Source organism: Rhamphochromis longiceps, linkage group LG17, assembly GCF_057381845.1.
Source record: "Rhamphochromis longiceps isolate RC_006_pf linkage group LG17, R_longiceps_female_GT1.1, whole genome shotgun sequence".
Lineage (NCBI taxonomy): Eukaryota > Metazoa > Chordata > Actinopteri > Cichliformes > Cichlidae > Rhamphochromis > Rhamphochromis longiceps.
Genome location: NC_140573.1, coordinates 25,129,877 through 25,155,578, shown reverse-complemented (window position 1 = coordinate 25,155,578; position 25,702 = coordinate 25,129,877). Strand labels below are relative to the sequence as shown.

The 25,702-nt window shown below is 41.1% G+C and overlaps 1 protein-coding gene across 1 annotated transcript in view; it reads left to right on the top strand.

Annotated features, from left to right (window-relative positions):
* The first annotated feature begins 54 nt into the window (after positions 1-54).
* fgd6 (FYVE, RhoGEF and PH domain containing 6) overlaps positions 55-25,702 on the top strand; it is a 33,723-nt gene continuing 8,075 nt past the window's right edge. Inside the window, exons 1-6 of the mRNA XM_085387691.1 lie at positions 55-324; positions 2,006-4,055; positions 15,595-15,706; positions 18,955-19,022; positions 19,101-19,131; positions 23,817-23,968. Coding sequence (XP_085243817.1) covers positions 315-324; positions 2,006-4,055; positions 15,595-15,706; positions 18,955-19,022; positions 19,101-19,131; positions 23,817-23,968 — 2,423 coding nt within the window. The 5' untranslated portion in view covers positions 55-314. The remainder of the gene's footprint in view (positions 325-2,005; positions 4,056-15,594; positions 15,707-18,954; positions 19,023-19,100; positions 19,132-23,816; positions 23,969-25,702) is intronic.

The window sequence follows — 25,702 nt, the reverse complement described above, 5'->3', positions numbered from 1 at the left end:
TCTTCTTTGAAATGTAATGTATTTTGTAAACTAGGACCGGAAATCTGTTGTTTGCTATGTCCAATTTTAGATTTACACAGTTGGAGGAAAAGCACCGTGGCTGAAAACTTGGAAAAATGGGAAAAGTAGCAGGCATTAAGACTTTATCCGCGCATCCGCTGGCGAGATAAGGAACCACAGAGATGTATCTGCATGTTTCACCCACGGAGCGGATTTCACGCTGACAATAATGTCGAAGGAGGAAAAAACGCAGATTTCCTCGCAATTCCATTGAAAGTAAATTTACTCATGGAGAGAGGAGCAAGTCGGGAGTCATGAGCACAGGTTTGTGTCGTGGGGGAGCTGAAAAAAATCTGCTTTGCAAGCGTATTTTGTGGCAATAAAAGTACATGTAATGTCTTTTAGTTTTATTCGTGATACTTTTTCAGAAAGAAATGGTCAATTTCCACGCTGTAGCTGTCGGTAGCACCACTCTATTTTTATCCAGCCAGAGTTAATTACAGTTTTTCTTAATAACAGCTTCCAAAAAGACATAAAGGTGAACTGTTCCGACCTCAGTTTGAGTGCTTTGTAAAAACTCAGTGAAAAACAGCAGTTTCTTTTTGTTATCTAAACCTCTGTTGCAGCTGGAGGGGGTTAAATCCTTTGTCTCAAAACATCTGTCCTGCTGTTCCTGAAATATGTCGGACTTAATATCAAGCTGCAGCCCAAACATTTCACGAAAAGCAGCAAACATGTCTCTGGATGAAAGTCTTTTCATTTTATTTGGGGGTTATACTTTTTAAACGTTTTAATAAATATGCCCGGCGTTGCCTTATAGAACTAAACATAACACCAGATTCCGTTTTAAAACATGCGAATTTAAAGTTGCTTCTTTAATAAATATGGTTGTGTGTCTTCCAGAGTGTAGTTTATGACTTTACATGCTGTTGTTGCATACGCTGACAGATTCGGCTAATAGATAAAACAGAAAGAAACAATAAAATTAAAAGTTGTGTATCCACACTCTTCTTACCAACACCGCCATCCATCGTGGGGTTTTTCTTAAGTTTGGGTGAAGCACTTCGCAAAGTGTACGCTTACTAACATGAAGTGTGCGCCGAATTGAAGGGTGGTTCTCGGTGATCAGAAAAAAATTCAATCACTATTTATTAGTAGTTATTACTGGTTGCAGTCACAGTGAATTAATGTTTTGCGATGTTTTTGAAGGGAATTTGGTTGGAGTCAGGCTTTCAGCTGCAACCGGAGAGCGGTTTTCGATCGTTGGCCTTTTCCGAAACATCCGCTCGATGACTCGACTTCTCGTGGTGTCGGCCAGCCAACAGTTTGAACCAATAGAGTGGAAAATATAGCCTACAATCCTAAACCAGAGGTTTTTTTTAAATTAACGACTATACTTTTTTTTTCTATTTTAACCTTTATTTAATCAGATTATTTCCTAATAGGATTAGGAATGCTAAGCAAGGATTTTTTTCAGGAAAACAAACTGTCATGAAGAAGAGTAGGAAATGCTCTTGAGTACACAGGTCTATCGACAAATAAGAATAAACTGTGACTTATTTAAGGAAAAATTGGACCAAGAAGAGATAATACAGTAAACGCCAAGGTTATTATAGTGAACTGATACAACATTAAACAACAACACTGAACATTTTCAATCAGAAATATAAACTGAACTGATAGAGAAATAAATAAAAGATTTCAGAATTATCAGAAAATGCAAACTATGCAAAGAAATCTGGTCCAGCCATACCAAATATGTCAGAAATTAAGCATGTTTGAATCAAATAATCTAGATTTGCTGCCACCTTCAAACATTAGCTACGTCAGTTCACACTCATGAGTAAATACTTTGTTATAACGGGGAAGATGGTGCAAAATAGTTGAAAATTACTCATTTCCTATCTTCGCCCTGTCAGTGACCTTGTGACCTGAGCTTTCCTGTGCTTACATTAGAGGAGGCATGGCTTTTGTGTCTGACACTCCCTCTCTTTCTAACACACAGGTGTAAAGAAGCCTCCATTAGCTCCCAAACCTAAACTCCCCGTCACTACCAAACCTTCACCCCCACCCGTCGCTCCCAAACCGGGACTCATTTGTCAGCCTTTGGCGGTCTCCCAGCCCTCCCCTTCCACTCTGAAGAGGGCAAAACCGGCTGTTGCCCCCAAACCATGCATCCCCAAATACTCTGTTGCCTCTTCTCCCCTGGTTTCACCCCCGCCGCCACCCAAGCCTGCTGAACTGCTTATCCCATCTCAGGAACAGCAGGAGGCTTTTGATGATGGCCTCAATCTTCTCAACTCCAAAAACGGGATATTATCTGAGGCTAGCAGACGTGAATCGGATTACATCATTCCCACCTGCTCCTGTGGGCTCCGGGACTGTGCACAGTGTCAGCCCCTGGAAAATGGGAGCACATCTGAGGCTGGGGGACATTCACACAAAGAGCTGTTAGAGAATGGCGTTTCCAAAGAGGGGTTCGTGGGGTCAAAGCCACGAAAGGGTGGAGAAAATCAAGAGGAAGATAAGGGTGAAAGTGTGCAGATTAGCAAAAAGCCCAGGGGTAAACCTCAGAGACAGAAACACCTTGATAGGGGACCGGTAAGCAAGGAGGTACAGAGGACTAAGGAGCAGGAAGTAACTTTAAAAAATCAGGAAAGCCCTGCTGCTGAGCTCGATGTCTCTAAAGTATCGACGGAGGCCCAAAACACACACTTGAAGTCAGCCTGTGATGTCATAGGTGGCATCATTGTCTTCTCAAGCATCTCTCCTCTTGAATTGCCTACAGAGTACTCTGAAAGCAGCAACACTGTCAGCAGAGTGTCTCCTACCCAGTCACACCCTGATCTGCAGGTCCCCGCTGCTCCTAGCAAGCCTCTCCCAGTCCCTCAGCCTCGTAAACTTAAAAAGCCGGCGTTGGTGAGGCAGGATGGTCTGGAGGGTGGTGCTCAGGAGCAGTTTGTGGAGGAGCAGAAACAAAGAACTGAGATGAAGGAAGCTGAGGGGAAACTAGCTGCTCTGTCTCTCAGTACAGAGAGCGAGGAGCTCAAACCGGATGCGTGTGATGACAGTTCACCCCCAAAAGACTCAGGTTTAGGAGACGATGAGGCTGACGCGCCTGTCCCGCCTCCTCGGCAAACCTCTCTGTCACCTCATCTCCACAGGTCATTTCGCATAAACCCCAATCTTAACAAAAACAACTCCCACTCCTTAGACCTACTCTCACAGCCCGACTCTGTCAGCCACAGTAAAGAGGGTGAGGCGCGCCGGGCCGAGGAAGATGAGGAGGATGGGTACGGCGACTTTGAGCGGTACCCCATCAGTCATAGCCTCCCTAAACAGATCAAACTCAGCTGTCACCCTCCTCTGGCGAACGACAGGAAAGCCTTCTCCGCTGAGGAGGAACAGTCGCCGAGGGCACCGCCAAGAAAACCGCAGAGACACAGCCTGCCCGCACCTCCTCCACCCTCCATCTGCCCTCCTGCACCTCCACATGCTAACACCCCAATGAGGGAGCTGCCCGCTCCTCCTCAGGAGAAAACAAGCTGGCGCTTCTCGCGACCCTACGTGACCTTCTTCAGTCGACAGATCCCCACCAGGAGCAGCGTGCCGCCTAAGAGTCGAGCCCCGGTGCTGGGGGGCAAGCAGAGGGCGCAGTCTTTCTCTGCAGCTGACCTGGCAACCCGGGCCAACTCTCCAAAGAGGAGCCTCTCTTTCCGGAAGCTGCTGGAACTCCGGCTGTCAGTGAAGATGCTGCCAAAGCTGCTTGCCAAGGGAGGGCAGTCCCTGGACTGCACCAGCGTCGAGTCAAACCGGGGCAAGAGGAGCCTGGAGAGGCCCAGTAGCTGCATAGGGGAGGCTGATATTTGCGGAGAAGGCATAGAAGGCTTGGCGGAGTATGAGAACGTCCCGCTCTATGAGGAAATCCCGGAATACATGAATCTGCCGTTTCACAGTGCCAGGCTGGGCTGGCCTCATGACCCAGATGCAGCTGATGCAGACATCTACGAGGTGCAGGATCCATACCACAGATGTCAGGAACATGAGTATGAGAGGTACGCTGCTTTGTTAATCAATTTTTTCTCAGCTATTTGAGTTGATAGAAGCAGTTTAAGAGAGAGTCAGAAAGGTGGAGGGAGAAGGAGTCGGGGTGGTGACACAGTTGTTTTTCTGTTTATCTTTTTATCTCTTGTATACTGATTTTGTTGATAGCCAATCACTGCTGCCAATCTCAGTCTGCATGCTCTTTAAAAAGATATTTTAAATCTCAAGAGTCAGATTTTCCTGGTTCACTGGAGTTTAGGGATCAAACCCAAGCCACTGCAGAGGACTCGGACTCAGTACACACTCTAACAAGTGAGCCTCATGACCATTTATTTCTGATTCTGGTCATTTGGGGGATTTATTTTAGAAGGATTAAAGTAGGTTAATCCTCAGCAGTTTAGCTCTTCTAGCCCTCAGGAGGGCTGGTTAAGATCCTAAAGCACGGAGGATGAAAAGCTACTAATTTATCTTGTTATTCCTAATATCTTTGCTGTATTTATTCAGATGACAAAAACGTGGTTGTTTATAAATGATTAACAACAGAATGATATAGGGTTAGGGTTAATTTAATTATTAACCAGTGAAATCAGTACATGTATTGATTTCTTTGGTCAGTAATGTAAGGTCTCCAATTATAATACAAACTGTGTACTCCTGGATTCATATCTTTGCTTTCAATTTCAATTTACCTGCAGGCTGACGGCAGCACTTTGACACATTTAAACTCAGACTGCTGCCATCACAGTATTTTGTTTATATTTTTAAAAACTATCTATTTGTATTTTTACTCAATACAGGAATGATTAACAACACCCACAAAACATTTTAAATAAAACAGAATTTTCCATAAAATGCAGCAGCTCTGTTATGCTTTATGTCTGTGACATTTCTTTACTCCTAATTCTTCATCCTGTATTTAGCGGTGACTTGTACAAAAATCATGTTGTGGATACAGATTTTGGTGAAGTTACATACATGACATGTGAAATAAATGCAACCAGAGAACATAACATCTCATTCGTACTAGGATAGTGAAATTAACATAACATAGAGGAAAATCATAAGAATTGGGATTTAATACAATCTTTTTTTAAAACCGTAGAGATGCTAATAATCGCTGTGTGTGTGATGATGCTTGTGAAAAGTTTCATTCAGACTAGCTCAAGCGTTAACTACTTTCAGGACCTCCCCAAGGACATGCCCACGTGTTTTAGGTCCTGAACCTAAAAAATTTATAAATCTATTTACAGCTTTATAAAAACTTTATCAAGTCTTATCATGTTTGGAAAATGAATTCGTTGTAATTGTACAAAAACCGTACAAGAAATGGTTACACGGTTATATAAGATCAAATGTACATTATTGATGGGATATCAATATTTAATTGGAAAATATCAGTGCTGTCAGTGTTAATCTCGTTAAAATGACTTTAATGCCATAATTTATTTAACCGCATTAACACGGCAAATCTCCATTAGCGAGTTAACGTGGATCGCCCCGTGCGTTAACGCGTCAACGTGTTAGCGCCATGCAGCTCATCACATGCAGAAGTATGTGGTCTCAGACTAAAATTCTTATTAGTTTTTGTTTAACTGTGAAATATTAGGTTCACAATCACATTCAATAGAAAAGCAGAAAGTTCTAAGTATTTATCTCTATTGATTAAAATAATTTTTTTAATCCTCTTTTTTTCTATTAGCTCTTTTTTCCTCTCTTTCATCATCTTTCTGAAGTGATACTGCAGAGTAAAGATGTTTTATAGTGTGAGATAAGAAGGGCATCTTTATACCAGGAACAATGGCATGCTTTTCTTTGTCCATGTGGGAAAAAAGGACCTGCAAATTGATGTAGCGAGCTTTTATTACTGTCCTGTAATACCAGGTGAGCCACAGCTTCATTGCATGAACCGCCAGTGTGCAACAGGTTGGACAGGTGAAACGAGCGATTTGTGTTCAAGAGCATGTGAAAGTCAGCCTTTGAGGCAGTCAGACATTGAATTTGAATAGAGCATTGATGTGCAGCAGGTCAGGCTGTTTTCCTGTGGGTTATTTTCAGTGGCCAGGGCAGGAAATGTCTGAGAATCGCAGAAACGCCACACAGCTCTCTAGAACAGGGAAAATAAACCTCTAGCAACCACCAGCCTCCTTTCTCCTCCTCTGCCTGCCCGCCCTCGCACCATGTTTAGCCTCTTCTTAACCTCATCACTCCATTTTTCTCCTTTGCTTGGCTGAGTTTGTTCTCATGCTGAGTACATGCTAAATAATTTTCACACTCGTGGAAAAGCAGAGTTTGCAAAAAGAGCCACATAAGAGATGTTTTAAAGAGAAGTATTTATGTAATAAGAAGTATAAAAAATGAAAAAGGTAGACAAATATGGTACATGAATTATTTTGGAAAGATTAACAGCTAGGGAGTAGGGACTAAATTATGACAAAATGCCCTCGAGCAAGTTTGCAGTTCTGGACAAAACTTTACATGCACTCAGCATTGGTGTAAATGTCATGGTAATTTGGGCTTCTAGTTATTTATTTGAACTATTCTTTTTCCACAGTGGAATGTTAGTACAGTAAGCATCTTCAATGAATTTAAAAAACAAGAATTAGGTGCACAAGTTTGAATTTAATTTCGATTTTCTCTAATCAGCTTTTGGCATAATTCTGGTTGGATATTTCGCCACTCGTCTTGGTAAATTTTTCGTAGAGTTTGTTTAAGATGGTTGGTTTCCTGGCGCAAACCTGGCTTTTAAGGATATGCAAAACATTTTCAGTAGTGTTGAGGTTAAGGCTTTGGGAAAGCCTTTGTTTGTGGGATTGGTGTCCAGGTTTCCATTGTCTGGCTGTTGATCTGAGGTGAACTTAAATAATTTGGAAGTAGTCCTCCTTCTCCGTAATTCCATCCAGTGGAAATGTAGCTGGGTAATTATGTCATTGGCATCGGTGAGCCACTGTCAATATGTGACTAGAGCTGGGCGATAGAACGATAACGATATGTATCGCGATATAACTTTTACTCGATAGAGAAATTAAGCTATCGCGATAGACTTCGCCGCTCTTGTCCTCAAAAAAAAAAAGGTCAGCCAATCCAAATTAAGTAGCGCAGAGCCGAACCAATCACAGCCGCAGCGTCACGTCGCGTGACTTGTTACGTACAGCACAAGTGCCAAGCCACACGTGTGTTTGTTTGGGAAGCAGCCAGCGGGTAATGGAGCCAGCGCGTAATGGAGGAAATGAGTGTGCCGACTAGAAAAATCAACCGAGCGTGACCGAAGAGAAAACAGATGATGGTTGCAATGCCGGAGAGATTGTCGAACGGAAGAGCCATAGAAGTTCCGTAGTGTGAAGGTATTTCGGCTATTTCAAGTCTGACAAAAAACAAGAGTAGCGTGCACTGTAAATTGTGCCGAAAGCAAGTCTGGAAATACAATAAACTGGTGCATGCGTCACACTGTGCGCCACGTTATTGTTTCGGTGAAATGAATTTCTACAATACTGTTACTGTTAATTCTACTCTCTGCAGTGTTTAAATGCTTACATATACACACAGTTACTGTCCCTCCACACATACGACTCGGTTCTGCTTCTATGCCCCAGCTTTGTTTACTTTTTCCCACCGAGGCTTCTAGACTTCTGATTGGCCAACATTTCTGCACGGTTAGGAATCTAGCGCCACCTGCTGCTTTGGCATGTTCATAGCAGCGTTTTCCTTCATTTCTGCCTTTATGTGTGGACGGGATTATTTTTTAAAACGAAAACGGAAAATCTCCGTTTTCAAAAATACCCGTGTACGTAGCCTCAGTCTCTGACTGGAAGCGCTAATTCGTCATTCGGCTTTTGTCAGACTAAAGTAACTGTTAAAAGTGTTTGAAAAGCTAAGCTATACAACAAGGAGAGATTGAGAATTTCCTTTTAGTTCTCAGTTTATTTGATATTGACAAAAGTTAGTCAGTTTTGTCTGTTCTTCTGTAAAACAAACTAAGATTTATTTTTAGAATTAATATTTTGTTTCTAAGTGGAATTGACAATTTAGTCTGTTTTGTTTGTTCTATTTTGAAACTTAAACGCTTTAGTGGCTGCCTTGTGTAGTTTGCAATATTTGCCTTTATTTATCTGAAAAAGTCTCATGTTCCTTAAGTACATCTACCCTGTTGAACTTATTATGGGAAATAAATATTTAAATAAAAACAAGCTGCTGATTATTTCACATTTTACTTGTGAGCAACGGCACATTTAAATCTTACAAATATAGTTATTTGGCTTATATCGTGATAGATATCGTTATCGCCTGAAATGAAAAAAACATATCGTGATATGAAAAAATCTCATATCGCCCAGCTCTATATGTGACATATTGAAATCGCGTTTGAATTTCCGCTTGTTTTTTGCTTTCACTTTGCAATCGCGCGAACTGTGAACTGAGAGCGACGGTACTGATTGGTGAGTGACGATAATTTGCGCACCAATTCCTCTGACATCGTCTTATCAATCGTTAGCTTACTGTGCAAACATGAAAAGTGAACTCTCCCGCAGCAAGCTTAAACATGTGAGAGGTTGATCGCGCAGAGAATCGCTGAGCGTTATGTGAGTGCGTGTGTAAAAGCAGCAGGATATATATTTCAGTTCTGCTGAGCCAAATAAGACAGGTCAGGGTGAAGAAGTGACAGCCAAAGAAAAGCTTACCACAAAACGGAAAAGTTATGACAAATCAGACTATAAGGCAAAAAGAAAGTGCAGCTTTATGGTTTCATGGACAAAAGAATTTCTGTGGTTGCGATATGACGAACTAAATAACCAGGGCTGCACATAAGTGGTTCGCAGGTGCGCATTCGCTGTCAAAATAAAAAACGCGCACAAGATGAGAAGTTGCAACGCGTGTTTGCGTACATAAGATTTTCTGGAGGAGGACAGACATTTGTTTAGAACTCTTAAAGATGTCAAAGAAGCTCCTTTAAGCAATTACTTTGGTGTTCCTCTACCTCCAAAGAAATGTCAGAAGGAGTCCGAACCACAAAAGAAGCGCGTATTCTCGGAAAAGTGGTTGCAGGAGGTGAGCTGGCTTCAAACAAATGATGAACGCACAGAGATGTGGTGCGGAATGTGCCGTGAAAATCCCACTCTAGCGGACAAAAACAGTGCCTTTTATATGGACGCAAACGCGCGTTGCAACTTCTTATCTGGTGCACGTCTTTTATTTTGACAGCGAATGCGCACATGCGGACCACTTATGTGCACCCGTGTAAATAACATAATGTTCTGCCGGGTGTGTTGTTGGTTAAAACATCAATCAAAAAAATTGCTCTCTTTTTTATTCGGGCTACTTAAATTTATTTTGGGCTACCAAAAACTGAAGAGTCCCTGCCCGAAGGGCTACCAGGGATTTTGAAATTTTGCGAGCCCTGTAACCTCTAGATCACAACCATTAAAATGACGACTGTAGGACAGGGTCCTCAGCATATATCATGTCATTGGGACCACATTTTCTAAAATGTGATTGCTTTTAGGGTGTCATTAGCCTTGATAACTTAGAAACTTCATGTGTTTTTAAAGGAAAAATCAGGATGAGCTGATTGTCATCTGTGAATAAATTGTGCTAATTGGTAAAATGCTCAACAATCTAGCTAGACATATATAAAAAAAAACATAAAACAGGGGTCCCAGAATTGAGCCCTGTGGGACACCACAGGACAAAGTAATTAGAGTCTCCAACAGAGGCAATGAGCCTTTTATCTAAGCCCTTTATCCAGGCCTTGTGCCTGTTTCCTCTGTTCATACAGGTGATCATGTCAGGACACCTTAGCTAACGCTGAAGTAAACTGTTGTGAAAGTGGTCTTCTAAACAATTAAGATGTGCTCTGCGTCTTAATTCTGTCTGGTATGCAGAGCAGTCTGCCGGGTGTTTGTGTGTCAGAGAGGAAAAAAGAGGGAGCGAGTGAATCTGTAGTGTTTCCCAGGCATCCGAGCCTGTTAAGTTTATGTAAGTAGCCCCGGGCTGTAAACAAGTGGCGCTCTGTGCCTGACCCAGTATTCTGGAGCGCTCGACTACAGAGAAAGCATAAGGGAGAGAAAAGCAGACAAAGAAGGAGGTAGAGTCAGTGGGAATTGAAATTTAGGTAACAGAGACACATAGGAAAAGCAAGGAAGTGGGCAGAGTGGGCTATTCGTGGTGGGAGTGAAGGGAGATACCCATTTATTTTCATACCCCACACCCCAACGTCCACAAGACTCTGCACAAAGATTAGGATAGGAACTGACAGCAGGACATAGAGGATGAGACAAAATCAGGATGCTTTAAATCCTTCTGTTCTGAAGTCTCAGACAGGTTAATTCTACAGAAGAGACTGCGAGAGCCAGATCAAAACATTAGCAGCACAAACACATGTTGCTGCTTGTGCCTGGCACACAGCGCTGTTTGTGGGAAGACCCGAGCCAGCATGTTGTTTCATTGATGGCCGTAGGGCTGATAAAAGTGCAATGAAGAGAAAGACAGGTCTCAAAAGTATAATCACTTTTCAAATGCACATTATGTACAGCTGGGTGTTATAGAGGTAGGTCCGGGCAATTAATCATCTCTAGTTTTGGCCAAAATGACTAAAAGGGAGTCTTAAGATAAAGTAAACTCTCAAGGTTTTGTAGTTGAAATCATGGAACAAGTATTACTCAGTTCTTTTTATCAGAGGACTGCTCAGGGAAACACCAGATTCTCCACGATACAATATTATCAAAGTACCTTACTCATAATAATATTATTTCAATTTTCAGCATTTTGCAGAGTGGAGTATTCCAATAATGTATCTTGTGATTTATCACCTTTTTCTAACTGAAAGTTATGTCCTCAAACTTGTTCACTATCTGTTTTATCCAATAAGATAAAGATTCTGTGAGTTTGTCAATCATATCAATACTGTCAATAAAACCTGCTATATGAAGGAGTCAGTCTGCAATTTAATATGGTCATGTTGGTAATTACATGCAATCTTTTTCTGATAATACAGTAATTAATTGTGATAAACTATTGAAAATCACATATTTCTTGCTGTGTACATAGCCAGAAATTCACATTTAACTATTACATTTATACTCAGTAACCTTCTTGTTCAATAGGTTGATTGTAGTCGTTTGAAGTCATTTTGCAACTGTTTGCAGAAGTGTTCCCTCTAATCAGGTGACCTGTGCAATTGTGAGTGTGCAACACGCTCAAAGCTCTGGGCAACCATTTAATCACTACAGGTTGCAATCAGTTGCAGAGTGTAAAAAAAATCACTACAATCACCAGGTAGCCAATATTTTTTTTTTGTAGATGCAAGGAGGTTGCTGTCCAATTTATGTTTGCTCTGATTTAGGAGGTGGCTTTCTCAAAAAGTGTTTCCAGTTATGTATGTTTTTGTGGCTCAGGGTTTTCTCAGGATGGTGGTGCAGGAGATTGGCTCTATGTTCATAGTATTCCCAGAGTATTTTCATTTTTTAATAAAATATTCCGATTTGGTGTCCATGTATCGATAAAATATCACAATACTATGCTGTATCGACTATGAACTAGTCTGATTTTGGGATTGTGCAATGGTTGGCTGTCAGCTTTGTTTCTCTGTTGCTTGCAGACGAGCGTTTGCCTGTGCAAGATTGGATTTGCATAAAAAAATTCCTAGTAAGGGGCGTAAAACTCCTTACTATATGACCATGTGTCTCCCACCACCTGCTCCACCTCTTTTTTTCATTTGAATTACATTTAAAGTCTAAGAAAGTCAAGTTTTCCAAGAGCTGTTGAGTTCTCTAAAGGAACAACTCAACCAGCTCTTTTACTGGATATAAGGAAAGGAGCTTCAGCGCTTCCTTTATTACCTCCTTATCAGAGGATACACTGGGCCTTTCTTTATGATGCTGAATATTTGTGCATCCAAACAACCAACATAGCGAACAAGTGGCACCTCTGATAGAAGCCACTAGAAACAAACTATTCCAGCCTAATTGATGACATTTATGGCATTTGTTTTCTGTGCTGACTGATATGCTGCTCAGTGCTTTGCTGCCTGCTTTTAAATCAGGTGTCACTCTGAACATAAACACAAGCTACATGTGATGTCTCTGATGTGTATCTGTTTCTACCCGTGCTGATGCTAGCATGACTAAAGCTAGCCAAGCAGCAGTAAATATGTGAAGCAAGGCAGAAGGATATACTCATCAAACAAACAGGATCATAAGAATATAAAACCACGAGCACTACAAATGTAACAGAAATATGTTGACATAAAATGGCATGTTATTTGAAATCTACACGAAACAATGACACAACTACTTTTTTTTCAATTTTTTCAATTTATTTATTTTTTACCAATTGTCCAAATTAGTCTGTGATTGGCCTTAGTGTGACAGAAATCATATTTATATACAACTAAATATGACTCAGCAAACATGTTTTAAATGGATGATTCCTCACTTGATGACGAATGATCCATTTCCATATTTGCGGAGTCTTAAATTTGATGTCAGTGAACTTTTCAGTGGTTGGTGTTAAAAAAAAGCCCCCAAATCCCCTATGAGCAAGCACTTGGCGACAGTGGAGAGGAAAAACTCCCTCTTAATAGGGAGAAACCTCTGACAGAACCGGGCTCAGGAAGGGGTGGCCTTCTGTCTTGACCGAGAGGGGTTCAAATGTTCACTGACAATTTAGTTGTATATAAATATGATTTTTAGGACTTGATGTTGACACCAATTATGTGAAATTGGGGACGCGCACAGTTCCGCTTCTTCTTGTTCTTCTTCTTACTTGGCGGAATCTCTGGCAGGCTCTTGACTTCAGTCTTGAGTTCAGCCACCTTGACATTGAGCATTTTCTGTTTGTCTTGTAGACTTTGCAAAGATTCCTGTACAGAAAATGCAGCTGACTCTTCTTTTTCTATCTTCTGTTGTTCTGTGGTGTCTTTTTCTTTCTGAGGCTCCTGCAGAGACCTTGCAGTGGATGGCCGTAAATCCTCTTTTTCCATCTTCTCCTGTTGTCCAGTCTCGTTTTCTTTCGGAAGCTCAAATTTGTGCATTTCATTTGCAGCAGTGGAATTTTGTTCTTTGTGCTGCTGTGGGATTTTAAGTGAGGAAGCTTTGGCCCCTTTCAGCTCTCGCTCCAGAGACTCTAGCTTCAAATCATGAAGGGCCTTGTTGGGGCAGAGCTGGGATTTCAGGTCACTGATTTCCAGGTTGAGTGTCTCCTGCTCCTGCCTATGTTTAACGGCCTGCTCTTCAAGCTGATTTTGAGCTGCTAGGAGCTGTTTCTGGAGCATCTCAATCTGCTCTTGCTGAATCCTACATTTGAGCTCAAATTCAGCCTCCTTAGAGGACTTCAGTCCTACAGAGTCAGTGTGTGAAGCCTCTGTGGTTGGAGTGGCAGACTCCACACACTGCTCTGTGGCAGGGTGGCTGATTTGGTCCTGCAGGGTAGCAATCACCTCATCCAATATGACCATAGCTTCATTGTCACTTGCGAGAGTGTCTGTCTCACTGATGTCATAGGTCTTATTACTAGAAGCCTCTTCCAGCTGCTCTATGAGGCCTTTGATCGTTTCCTCGTGATTTCGCTCGTTCTCGTGAATTTCTTCACGAAGTTTGTTCACCTGAAGCTGGTGATAAGAGGCCCTCTTGTTTGCACCTACCATTTTACCGTAAAGGTCGTTCTGATGGTGTTGGGAGGCTTCCAGTTGGTGTCTGAGAGCAGCAATCTCGTGCCAGGGATTAAACGGGGGTCTAAATGTGGGAATGGGTTGATATTGCCAAGTCCCTCCATTAGGCACAGGGTTTGGTCTGCTGGGGTTCTTCCCATTTCTCTCTCTCTCCATGTCCTCCTTTGCATTTGAAATGGGGAGGGATTCAGCCTTTTCTTTTTCAAGAGTGGCTCCAGTGTTTCTTTGCATTTCTTCATTTTTCGGGTTTGCTCCATCACCCGTGCTGTTTTGAGCTTCAAGAAGAGCCCGGGCATATGCCCGAGTAATTGGTCTTCTTGGTTCTTCAGCCACTCTTTTCTGTTTTTGCTTTTTTTGTTTCTTTGGTTTCACAACCGTTTCCTTTGGTGGTTGTGCCACAGGAGACTTTTTAGTATTTGGTTGTGCGGCTTTATCAACCTCAGGTTTTGGTGTGATGACCATTTCTATTTTTGCTTCTGCCATTGTAGATGCGTCAGCGTGTGCGTGTGCGTTTCTCTGCGTCCGCCTTGTCTTTGTTTTAACAACCAGGTTGCTTTGTGTTTCTGCCATCCGAGATCCACTAAAGTTGGTTGAACGTCTCCCCTATTTATAGGGTTTTCCAGTAGAATGTGCACTGTGACATCACAGGCTGTTCCTGTGATGCGCTGTTCCTTTGAAGTGCCATGATTGGAACAATTCAAAATAAAATGCCCACAAACCTAATGTAAAGGAAAGGCTTTTATTTTGTAGCACATACTGAATTAACACTATAAAAGCTACTCTACAGGAATTGCAGTAAAAAATAAAACAAAAGCAAAATATGTTTTTTAAATGGTTGTTAAAAAAACTAACCAAAGTAGAAGACAACTGTTTAGTGGAAAGTATTCGACATTCTAGAGATTCTCAGGCATAATAACTTCTTTCATAATTTAAACAAGGACAGGTAGAAAACGTTCATATTTAGTGAAAGATATTTATTAACATTATCCAATGAGAGTTACTGAATGTCTGTAGGCAGTGAGATCTTGGTGGTTGATGAGGCGACAGAATGTCATCTATGTTTTGTTTTAAATTCAGTTTCAATGCTGAATCTAAGAAACAACAGACTGCAGAGGGAGACTTTAATAGAGGTTTACTAACTCTTACTATCATATACATTGTGGAAAAATCTGTCTTTATTTAGCATAATATATTTGTTATAAGCACTAAATATGTTTTATGATTAACTGATGAACACTAACGTACCAAGCTGAAAATTCAGCTCACCAGTCAGCAGCTTATATTCACAAAAAACGGATAAATCTGCGATCCATGCAACTTAAAACTACTGATGCATTTTATACCATAATCTGTTAATATGCAAATATGGAAAAATTATGCAGTTGTTTTCTTGTATTAACTCATCTGTAAATAAAATAAATTAACAGTATTAAAATGATCAAAGTGCAGTGGGATTTATTGTGGTGTATTAGTGTGTCTGTGAAGGTCTTTGACCTGGAGAAGACCTCCAGACCTAGTAGTTGGTTGTTTTATTCTTTTTTTTGTGGACACATTTTTTGGCGTCCCCTCATTTTCAATTCCTACCTAACCGCTGTCTGCATGACTACCCAAAATATTGTCTAATTGTATTCATCAGTATTTTCCGTTATACCAAACCTCTGAAGAAGTGTCGGTCTTGACTCACATACTTCTATGAGTAAATATGCGTGTTAAATTTGTCTAGGCCCCCTTATTGCACAAGGCTTCCTTAATCTTTATTTAGCCAAGGAGGGTTTTTCTGAACTCACACACCACTCTGTAGCCCTGCCCTTCTTCCCTTTCACAGATTTAAACATTCCCTGTTAAGAAAGGCTAAATTAATCTCTGTCTGTCTGTGTTTGGGCGAATAGCGGCTGCCTCATCCAGGAAGTCCACTCTGAGGAGGAGGAGATCCACAGCTCAGATGACGAGGACAACAGCTCCACCTCTAGCAAGGAGCACTTGGACGAGGCAGACAGACAGGTACTATAATGAAACTCCGTCTGTAACATCAGGGGAATTCAGACAATAAAATGACTCAATGTGAGCAATAAAGTAATTAGGGTTGAATTTAAACTGAAACTTCTCCCAGTACCTGATGACTGATCATTTCCATGCATGTTACTCTGATACCACAATCCATAAACATTTATAATATTTACTTACCATCATGCCTCATGCTTTCACCAGTGTAATTATTATAATGAACATCCAGTCAAACGTCTTGGTTCTCAAATTCTTCCAGCAGAGTGTCTTTGCAGCTACGAAAGGCTCTAAACACTTATTTTCAGCCATTTTTTTTCCTTCTCTTGCTTCTGTATGACGTTAAAGAGAGTGGATATGCCTAATCTGGTCATATTTATGAGGGGTAGCCAATCAGAAGAAATGTGGGGTAAAGGGGGAGGGGCTGAAAAGCTTGTTTCAGAACTTAAGAACTGTGTCACAGCTCAGTAATAGAGAAAGGAGGATGATTTTAAAATACTAGTCATGCAAAGCTACTGTAGTAGATTCCAGGAAATGAAATATACTAATAAATATAATACATCAATTAATGTTAACATAAAGTTCACCTTTAAAAAACTATAAAGAATAATATATATTCTTTATATTATAACAATATATAATAATTTCTATGTTGAAATCTCCAATGCAATCCAAGAAACAAATATGGAGTTTGAAAGTAGTGTAAGAGGTCCCATTTTAATGTCTTCAAACTATAGCTTGGTTATGTCGAAATCATAATATTGAGATCAGGATTAATCATTAACTCACAGATTAAGATTTTTTTTTAATCTGTTGACCCAAATGAATAAATGAATATGAATGTGATAGGAAAACACAACGGTCCACTCAGGAGTTGAGTATAGGTTAAAGCCTCGTTTATACTTTCGCCTCAGAGTAACATAAATGTCATCATTAGAGGGTGAGCGTCTGTGTGCCCGCTTGTTTTCATGACCACGTGGACTCGTCTGGAGAATTTACATTACAGTGCACCAGCTATGACTGCAGCCCAGGAGGAGGACTTGGAGTAGATTTTCAGGGAAGTATAACAGGAATCACTACTCAGCTGGTGGTCTCTAGCTGACCATGTCTATAATGAAATATAATGAATGCAGTCCTAATGCAGTTAGAAAAATGTCTGATTCAAGTGGAAGATTTCCTTGTTTACTTTCAATCAAACATTGACATGTGACTCCTTGTTATTCAAGGAGCGGGTGAAGCTACTGTGACTTATAGACTATATATAAAAGATGTGACTGCACAAAGTCACCTATTAGTACTTTAAAGTGGACAGGAGTCACTATATGTATTGAGAAACAAAAAAAACACCTTTGTGTTACAAAAAAAATACAATCCACAATCTGCACTGTAACTTGGAGATTATTTTCTCCTTCACTTACAGTTAGGCTTCATTTTTCCTCAATTCTATTATGACTTTATCTACTCAGTGAGATAATGTTTCCAACAAGTGTGGAATCTCTTCCTCGGAGGGTTTGGCTTTTTTTTGGGGGGGGGGGGGTCCTACGTTGAATACATCAGTCTGTTTTGAACTGTTAGGTTGTAAACTGTTTGGATAGACCATTTTATTGCATGAAATAATGCTGATCTCTTCCGTGGACATCTGCTGATCCACAGAGGTCCACAGTCTTGACTTCAGCTTGTTGTTTTGGTCAATCAGACCCCCCCTATGAGCAAACACCTGGCAACAGTGGGAAGGAAAAACTCTCTTTTAACAGTAGGAAACCTCCAGCAGAACCAGGCTCAGGCAGGGGCTGGCATCTGCCAAAACCAGTTGGGAATGAGGGGAGAAAGACAGGACAGAGTCCTCAAGTGCTTTACAAAAGTGAACATTAAGAGTAACAGGTGGATTTTTCTGTTTCAGTGCAGCTAGCAAAAAAAAAAAACAACAACCCTTTTTGCTAAAAAGACAGAGAGTGGCAGTGGACAGTATATGCTTCTTATTACCATAAAAGTCATTGTTGCATAAAATGACTTTTATGTTAATTTTATGGCAGCAAAAAGTGGCCGCCTTAGACTGCTTTTTAGCTTTAGTGTTGTGGTTTTCTACTGTGTTACCAGTTCTGTTATTAGTTAGCTAGCATAAACTATAAGCTATAAACAGTAATTTAGAGCAAGGCTCCATGGTGAAAATTAGCCTTTATACATGTAGTGCTTCATGTCCACTTGAACGATTTGGTGTTCGCCCCACATCACGAGTCAGGGGTGAGTCTCAGAGGGGACATGCTCATTCAGAAGCTACTTCTACTAATTCCTCTTTAGACCTAGAGGCTCCATCCCTCTTTTATATACAGTCTGTGGCCCGAGCCACAATAGTCACATTAATGGTGACTATCACCTATAGCAAGATTACTAAGACTCCACTATTTGTAGTTTTTAGACACTTGAAGAGGTTAAAACAAGAAAAACAGAGAAATGTTATTTTTAGTCTCATTCCCAACCACACTAATCGGAAACCATAGTCTTAAAGTGGCTGTTTTTATTCACACTTAGTGGAAAATGCTACAGAATTATTACAAGGGCTGAAGTGAGCATATTTCCAGGGAAACATCTATGGAAAAACATCTCCAAGCGCTCTTAAAATATGATGTCAGCATGTGAAGCTGGCAGATCATTTACAGGTCACAACGGACGACTCGTATCTCTCCCGGTGACTCAACTGTTACCGCAGCAGCTGGAGGCTATGTGCTCACATGCATCCTGCCGAGTGTGTTTGTTGCCTTTAAAAGCTTTTCAGAAGTGGGTGTGTTTGTGTGTTGAAAGTGGGGGATGTTGAGCAAACACAGAAGGGCTACAGGTTCAGGAATAGCTCCCTCAATGGCTGAAAGAGTCAATACTGTCAGCACCTGTGTCTGATGGCTCTCAGAGCGCCGGGGTATCACAAATACAGGCTCCGATAGGACCAGTCGGCCATTTCGGTCAAGCAGGGGCCAAGGCCGGCGTCCAAATTAAGTCAAAGAGAGTCCCCCCTCCCCCTTTCCCATTCAACAGCACACTGTTGGAGAGAGATGGGGAGAGGAGACAGGCAGAGAGGAGGGAAAGGTTCCTGCTTTATGTTGTTTGAAAGAACCTTAATGGTCTTTAAACACCAGCACCGGTGATCATGGTGATTTGCAGCGAACCTGTGAGTTAACTTTAAACTGTTTTGGCGCCGGCGTCTCCCTGGCACCGTCCTGACCGTCTGTGTTTTGTCTTTTTTTGTGAAACTTTAGCAAGAAGACGAGATGAAGAGGAAGAAGGTGGTGCACATCGCCCAGGAGATCATGAGCTCGGAGAAAGTGTAAGTGCTTCAGTCACGAGGTAGCATCTGTACTGTAATCCGTGGCTGTCTAACGGACGTGTTTCTCTCTTTTATCAGGTTTGTGGATGTCCTGAAGCTTCTGCACATAGTAAGTGTCTTGTTCAGTCAAGACTTTTATTAAAGGAGGATTTCCATGACTTAATTTAGCAGCCAGAGCAAAGAGAGTGCCCAGCATAATAAGCAGCACTGTATGTTTTGGTGCTGGCACTGTGCTGTAACTGTCTTGAGTGGTGATCAAAGCCTTTTCCCTAGGATGGATTTGAATTAGTGGGCCCTTGACTGCAGTTGTCTTTGCTCGAGTGCCCTGGCTGAGTTGATTAATGCAGTTACAATCTACAGCTGAGGCTTTTAAAGTTGCTGCAACGGAGTGTTTCTGGTTTTCTGGGGGGCCGTGGTGGGCAGATAAATGCATGGCCACAAGGTGGGGGAGGAGGTGCTTTGATCAGATCCATTACAGAGATGCACTGAGAGAAGAGTGTAGGCACAAGAAAAAGAATGAGCTGTGGGCTGTGGAGTTTGCCTGGTGGCTCGTTTAGTCTGTTTGACATATTTTGGGAGAGTTGTCCTGCAGACATTTGTGTGTGATGGCCCAGTGATTTTTTTGAATATTGCAATTAACTGCAGTTATGCTGCTAACAAATCTGCTGACTATTACTGATTTGAACTATAAAGCATCGATAGAAAGAGAAATCTTTCATGTGGAGGAGGATCATCACACGTGATGAGTGTCAGGTTTGATGTGGAGAGGAAGAAAAGGATGGAAACCTCAAGCTGAATATTCAACAAAAGAAGAGCCTTTTGTTGTGGCTGATGAAAAGTTCAAAATGAAACACAAAAGTCCAACAAAATCCAAAGAAGATGAGACAAAAAGGCGTTTCAACAAAAGGAAGGCGGGATTATTTATACTAACAGGAAGGGAGTGAGAGGCAGGTGAAAGTAATTAACCAATGAGGGCGAAACAGATGGTCACAAAAGAGGAAGTAAAAGCAAAAACAAGACTTGAAAGAAAACCAACTACCTAAGTAAAACAGGAAGAGAACAATCAACCAAAAAAACAAATACTGAGTGAAAATGGAGACAATCGGGAACCGATGAGAAGAAAAACAAAGAGGAGAGTGACATTTAAAAAAATCCAAACAGAATCCAAAAACACAAACTACAAGAATCAAAACTTCAAAACAACAGTGAAATCCGGAGTTCGGTTTCTAGCTACAACCTGGGTTAGTCCTTACTGTACTGTACTGAAGATGGTGATTCAGCCCAGGAGTGCAGCCATCGTACTGCAACCTCTGGGGGCTTCTGAGGGATAACATCAGGCGCAAATAACCTCAACTGTGGCGCTTATCACCGTGCACCAGTGCACACCTCATGGAAAACTAGCAGCCACACCAACACAATATTTGCTTTGCTCACCAGAGGTGGCTGCCTGCGACTGCCCTCCTCCTGGTGTTTTTGCCAGTGTATTAAATCCCTGTTAAAAAAGAGAGTGAAGAACCAGGCAGATGTTATGACTTAATACAGATTTACCCACTCACCTCACACCAGTCCACTCATAAGCACTCATGAGGGCAGTAATAAAATGATTTATTACTGTATTTGACCTTAGTTTGGCTCATTGAGTGTTGCTGATTAATTTTCTGTCAGCTGATTTATCGATTGTTCAACTTTCAGCTCAGACGTTTAGACAGAAAAGCTGTGCCTTTGTTTAAGTTTAGTCCAAGGACGGACTGCAGCAGGCGTTGTTCCCAGGGGGAATCCCAGGTGAGCGGGTTCAGATGACCCACGCCGAGGGCCCACCTGTCTTTCCGCCTCAGACATGGCTTTAGTGAAACCGCCGTGGGATTAGTAGAAAACGCCGCCCTGTGGCTGACGGGGGAGGGCGAGGTGCAGACCTCTGTCCAAGAAAGGAGGTCAGATCGCATTCTTCCCTCTCCGCGGCCAGCCCGGGCGCGCAGCAGCTGCTTCCTCAGGCCACAGAGGCGACCTCCAGACACGCACATGCCTCAGATAATCCTCAGTGTGTGTGTGTGTGTGCAGGTAGGTGCGTGGGCTCATGAGTGTACTGCATATTTGTGGTATGTTCATCCAGTTGTTTAATTTTTTAATTCTTTTTTTTTTTTGTTTCTCCCCAGTCGACCTCTGTCTTTGTTTTAACTGCAGGTTGTCGATTTACCTGTAGGACCAGAGATTTTCATTCCCCATTTGTTAGATCCTCATGTCCTGCTAGGAACCGCTTTAAAATATACAATAACAACATATGTAGGTGTTTTATATGTGCGATAATAAGGTTTTAGTTTAAGTGTTTCAACTCTATCTAGCTTTTTGAGTTAGGTTCAGAGAGGTTCATTATCTGTCTAATCTGTACATTAGGTAAAACATTAGCGAGTAACATAATGGAGATCATATGCAAATCCTTTTTTGAATAACAGATGAGACAAATTAAAAGGAAAATCTGAATAATGTGTGGAGAAACAGCAGATGCAGAAACTTCCAGAAAGAGACACAGAACAATGAAGCATTTAACATCCAGCCATGCTTTGAGATGTGCTGAAAGATTGATTCTGTTAATTATGTTATTGTGTCAAAAGAGCTGCACATTCATGTTTTGTTTTATTTTTTTAATGTTTTAGATTTTAGAGTTTAGAGTTTCTACCAAACTGCTGGAACAGTAAATGAAAACGGTGATCAGAGCATTATCCTTCACCTGAGGAAGGACAGTGGGAAAGAAGGATGAATTGTTTTAGGGGTCCTAAAAGGCTGGAAGAGTGTGGTTGATGGGCGTAAAGTTAAAAGGAAAGTTACACCTTTTAAAACGTTGACTTGGAATATCAGTGAGGTCATGTGATCAGGCTGTTTCGGCATAAAACAGTCAAAGAAAGAAGGTTCTAGCAGGGCTTCAGTGCAAAAACCTTCATTAGAAAAGATGAATGCTCATCTGAGAGTTCAGTGGGTCAAAGCCCACAGAGGTGCTGCTTTACAGACGTGTGGGCACAAAGTGACGTTCAAGTCAACTGAGTCATCCCTGACAATATTTTGTGTCGGAGTGTTGGCGAGAGCAGGCCAACTAAAGAAATGTTACAGGCCTGAATGTTTGATGCGCTTTATATTGTCCTGTAATGAAATACCGCGCTCATATTTTTAGGGATTTAGGGGTCATGGTTGATTTAATGTTAGATTCTGCTCTCCTTAATTATCACCTAAACACCAAAATGAAGGGATCACTTATTAAAAGTTTCAAAATGAATGCATGGAAGCACTAAAGTCTCACGGCTGTTGTTTTCTGGGATACATCTGGTCAGCCAGTCATGGCTTTTAAAAGAAAACTGTCCCTTCACATCTGAGTTTAGTTGAAGAGTGAAAGGAGAGGCTACGATAGAGATTAGAGCCACTAATTAATTTTCATGTGATTATTTGGTTGTAAATTGGCTGTATATCCACACAATGTCCATTCTGGGTACACATGCTAATTAGTTAAGATGAGCTAAGATAGGGGGCGGCACGGTGGTTAAGTGGTTAGCACTGTTGCCTCACAGCAAGGAGTTCTCTCCGGGTGCTCCGGCTTCCTGCCAGAGTCCAAAAGCACAGATGAGGTCAGGTTCGTTGGTGATGCTAAATAGACTATAATTGACCTTTTGCCCTGTGACAGGTGAGATGGGCTCTACCCTCCATGCAAACGTGAATTGGATAAGCAGAATAAAATAGATGGATGGAGCTAAGATAAGCTTTATTTGTCACATTAAACACAACATAAATAAAGCAGAATAGCGCAATAAAATCAATACAATATGGCAGAACAAAATGACCCATTAAGGTAAAAACACCAAACAAAACAGCACAAGATATAAATGTAATACAAATAGAAGCTTAATACATAAATATCTAACAAATAAATCCATGTTTGAGGTGGTGAACATTTTGTTTATCTGTAGTTGTGGCAAATAACAGCAAATACGTGTGCGTTATATTTGTTCTGAGATTATATTTTATTGTGTGTTGCGTGGTGAGTTTATCTTTCCGGGCATCTGGATAGTCATAATGTATTTCTCTCAAAGGTGACGCTGTGGTGCAGCTAAACAGACATATTTCTCAGAATATACTGCTGCTTCATTTCTTTGTGGTTGTTTTTGTTATATTCAACAAAATATGAAGAGCTTGTGATTTTTTTCAGCAAAATTCTGTCTAGAATAAAAAGCCTTCCCTTTATATATTTTGGGTAAAAATGAGACTTTAAAAAAAGCGCTTTCCCAAATAAGGAGTTGAGGTGTGGGACAAGGAATGAAAATGCCATTCAGTCCCAGATAAAGAGGGATATCTGGTTTTACAAAGGCAATAAGATAAATGGGCCACGAGCTAAACAAACACATGACAGCTACGATTGTAATATTGTGTTTTGCTAATTGTTGTACAAACTGTGCTTATCGTCTGTAATGCCAAGCAGTGGATATATTTGTGAGTGAGAGAGCGCGAGTTATCCAGGACGTCGGGATTCCTTGTCACCTCCCTACTTCCTTCCAGGTGGATGTGTGTGTTGGCATGCTGGACAAAGTCAAAGTGCTGACTCAGCTCCATGTGTGTGGGTGGGGGTGGATGTGTGTGTGTCATAAAATATGTGCAGAGGTGTGGACAGGGAGGGTGGAGGAGCGGGCAGTTTATGAGGTGCTCCTGATCAGTTGTAGTAAAGTTTGTCGTCATGTGTCACTTCCAGACTGCCCAGCTGTGTCTGTGTGTGTGCAAAGTTTTGTTAGAAGAATTAACCCATGCGTTTCTCTCCAGGATTTTCGGGATGCCGTTGCCAAGGCAACCCGTCAGAATGGGAAGCCGGTGGTAGATGAGCGGATCCTCTGTCAGATCCTGTACTACCTGCCTCAGCTGTACCAGCTCAACAAAGACCTGCTGAGAGAGCTGGAGGAGAGAGTGGCACACTGGTAACACAAACACACAGTTTTCTTTCTCACTATCACAGCACAAAAAGCATCTTTGTACTGAACTACACCTTATAAGGCTTTAAAAGTGGAACATAAGGTTCCTTTTATAGAGATGGAAAAGATGGAAGATGAAAGCAGCAGTTACATTATATCCACAAATCCATCCTGACATACACTTCCCTAAATGTAACTGTAACTACTTGTCACATTAATGCAGTCCACAGTGACTATGATTGGCCTGTTCAGAGCTGTAGTTATCTCCATTTCATTTCCTGCTACTTCTTCTTCATCTTCTTCTGGCATCATTTTTCAAATCAAATGTTTTGGTGTGCTAAATTGCACACCAACGCAGGTGTCAGGGACCAAGCAGTAAAGCATAAAGGACACAGGTGGTTTTAATTCAAAAAATGGGTTTTATTGACCCAAAAATATGAAAACATATTTAACAAAGCCAAAACTTAAACAGGCAGACCAATAAAAGAGGTCAACTCAATAGACTAAACTCAAGATAATAATTAACAAAACCTCAAACAAACATATGACAAACTGACCTGCTGAAATGACACACAGTTTTAGCTAAATACTGGTTTAGCTAAACCAAATGACACACGGGGGAAAACAAGATGGCTGCCATATAACCAACTAATACAAAACATTTAAACAAACATGAAACACCCCCCAGGCAATGAAGCATGTGGTGCAATCCAATTAGGCTGTCAGTGGTACTTCAGGTCTCCCAGCCCTTTGCCACACCTTTTGCCAGACAGGAGGAGACACCAACCCCCAGGTAACTCAAACAAAGAAAGATGTATTAATATAACATAAAACAGAACTTTGACCTTGCAAGGTTAATATGTGTGCACGCCATATAAACATTGGAAGGTGTGATGGAAAAATGAATACATTTAATAAAGAAACAATATTGAACAATAAGTAGAATATTTTAAAGTAGTGACTGTAAATTAAACTAAAGTGAACAGCGGGTGGTGAGGTGTGGAGCTTACCATGTGTGGCATGCCATCACAGCAGGGACATCACAAGCAAGAGTCAATGGCATCATAAAAAGTAACGGTGTTGTACACTTGCATCAGCTAAGTGGTGGGCTTTACTAGATTCAACACAAAAGTTGAAATAAAGCTTTAGTTTGTCTCGAGCTTTATTTAGCCGTCATCCCTTTAGCTTTCTGAAACCTGATGTCATGAGTGCATCTGACGCATCTGCATCTGAGAAGCCAAAGAACGCTGCACTCTCATTGGCTCATGAGAGCACACGTTACTTTATTGTCCTTTTTTTTACTCGAGTGGGTCATAAAAAAGTGATTATGTTTTAGTCAGTAAGAACCTTTAGCGATTGAGCCTACAGATCATAATCATAAATACTACCACAGGAGTCGCCACCTGGTGGCCATTAGAAAGAATGCAGATTAGCAATGCCCATCTTTTGTATACAGCCTGTGCTCCTTCTTTATTTTATTGTAAACTACAAAGGCATAACAAGCCTTATTTTAAATCAAATTAGACGAAACTAAGAAAAAAACAAAAACAACATGCTCTTTATTAGTTGGTAAAGAAGCAAAGTTATGCCCTAATCAGACACCTACTGCATTAATACAGTATTAAAATAAGTTATATCAAAAAAGCCTTTATAACAGTAATGGGAAAAAAACGATGAGCTCAGAGGAGAACATGCTCATTGATCCTTTATTTTTTGTCATAGTTTCACTTTATTATTATA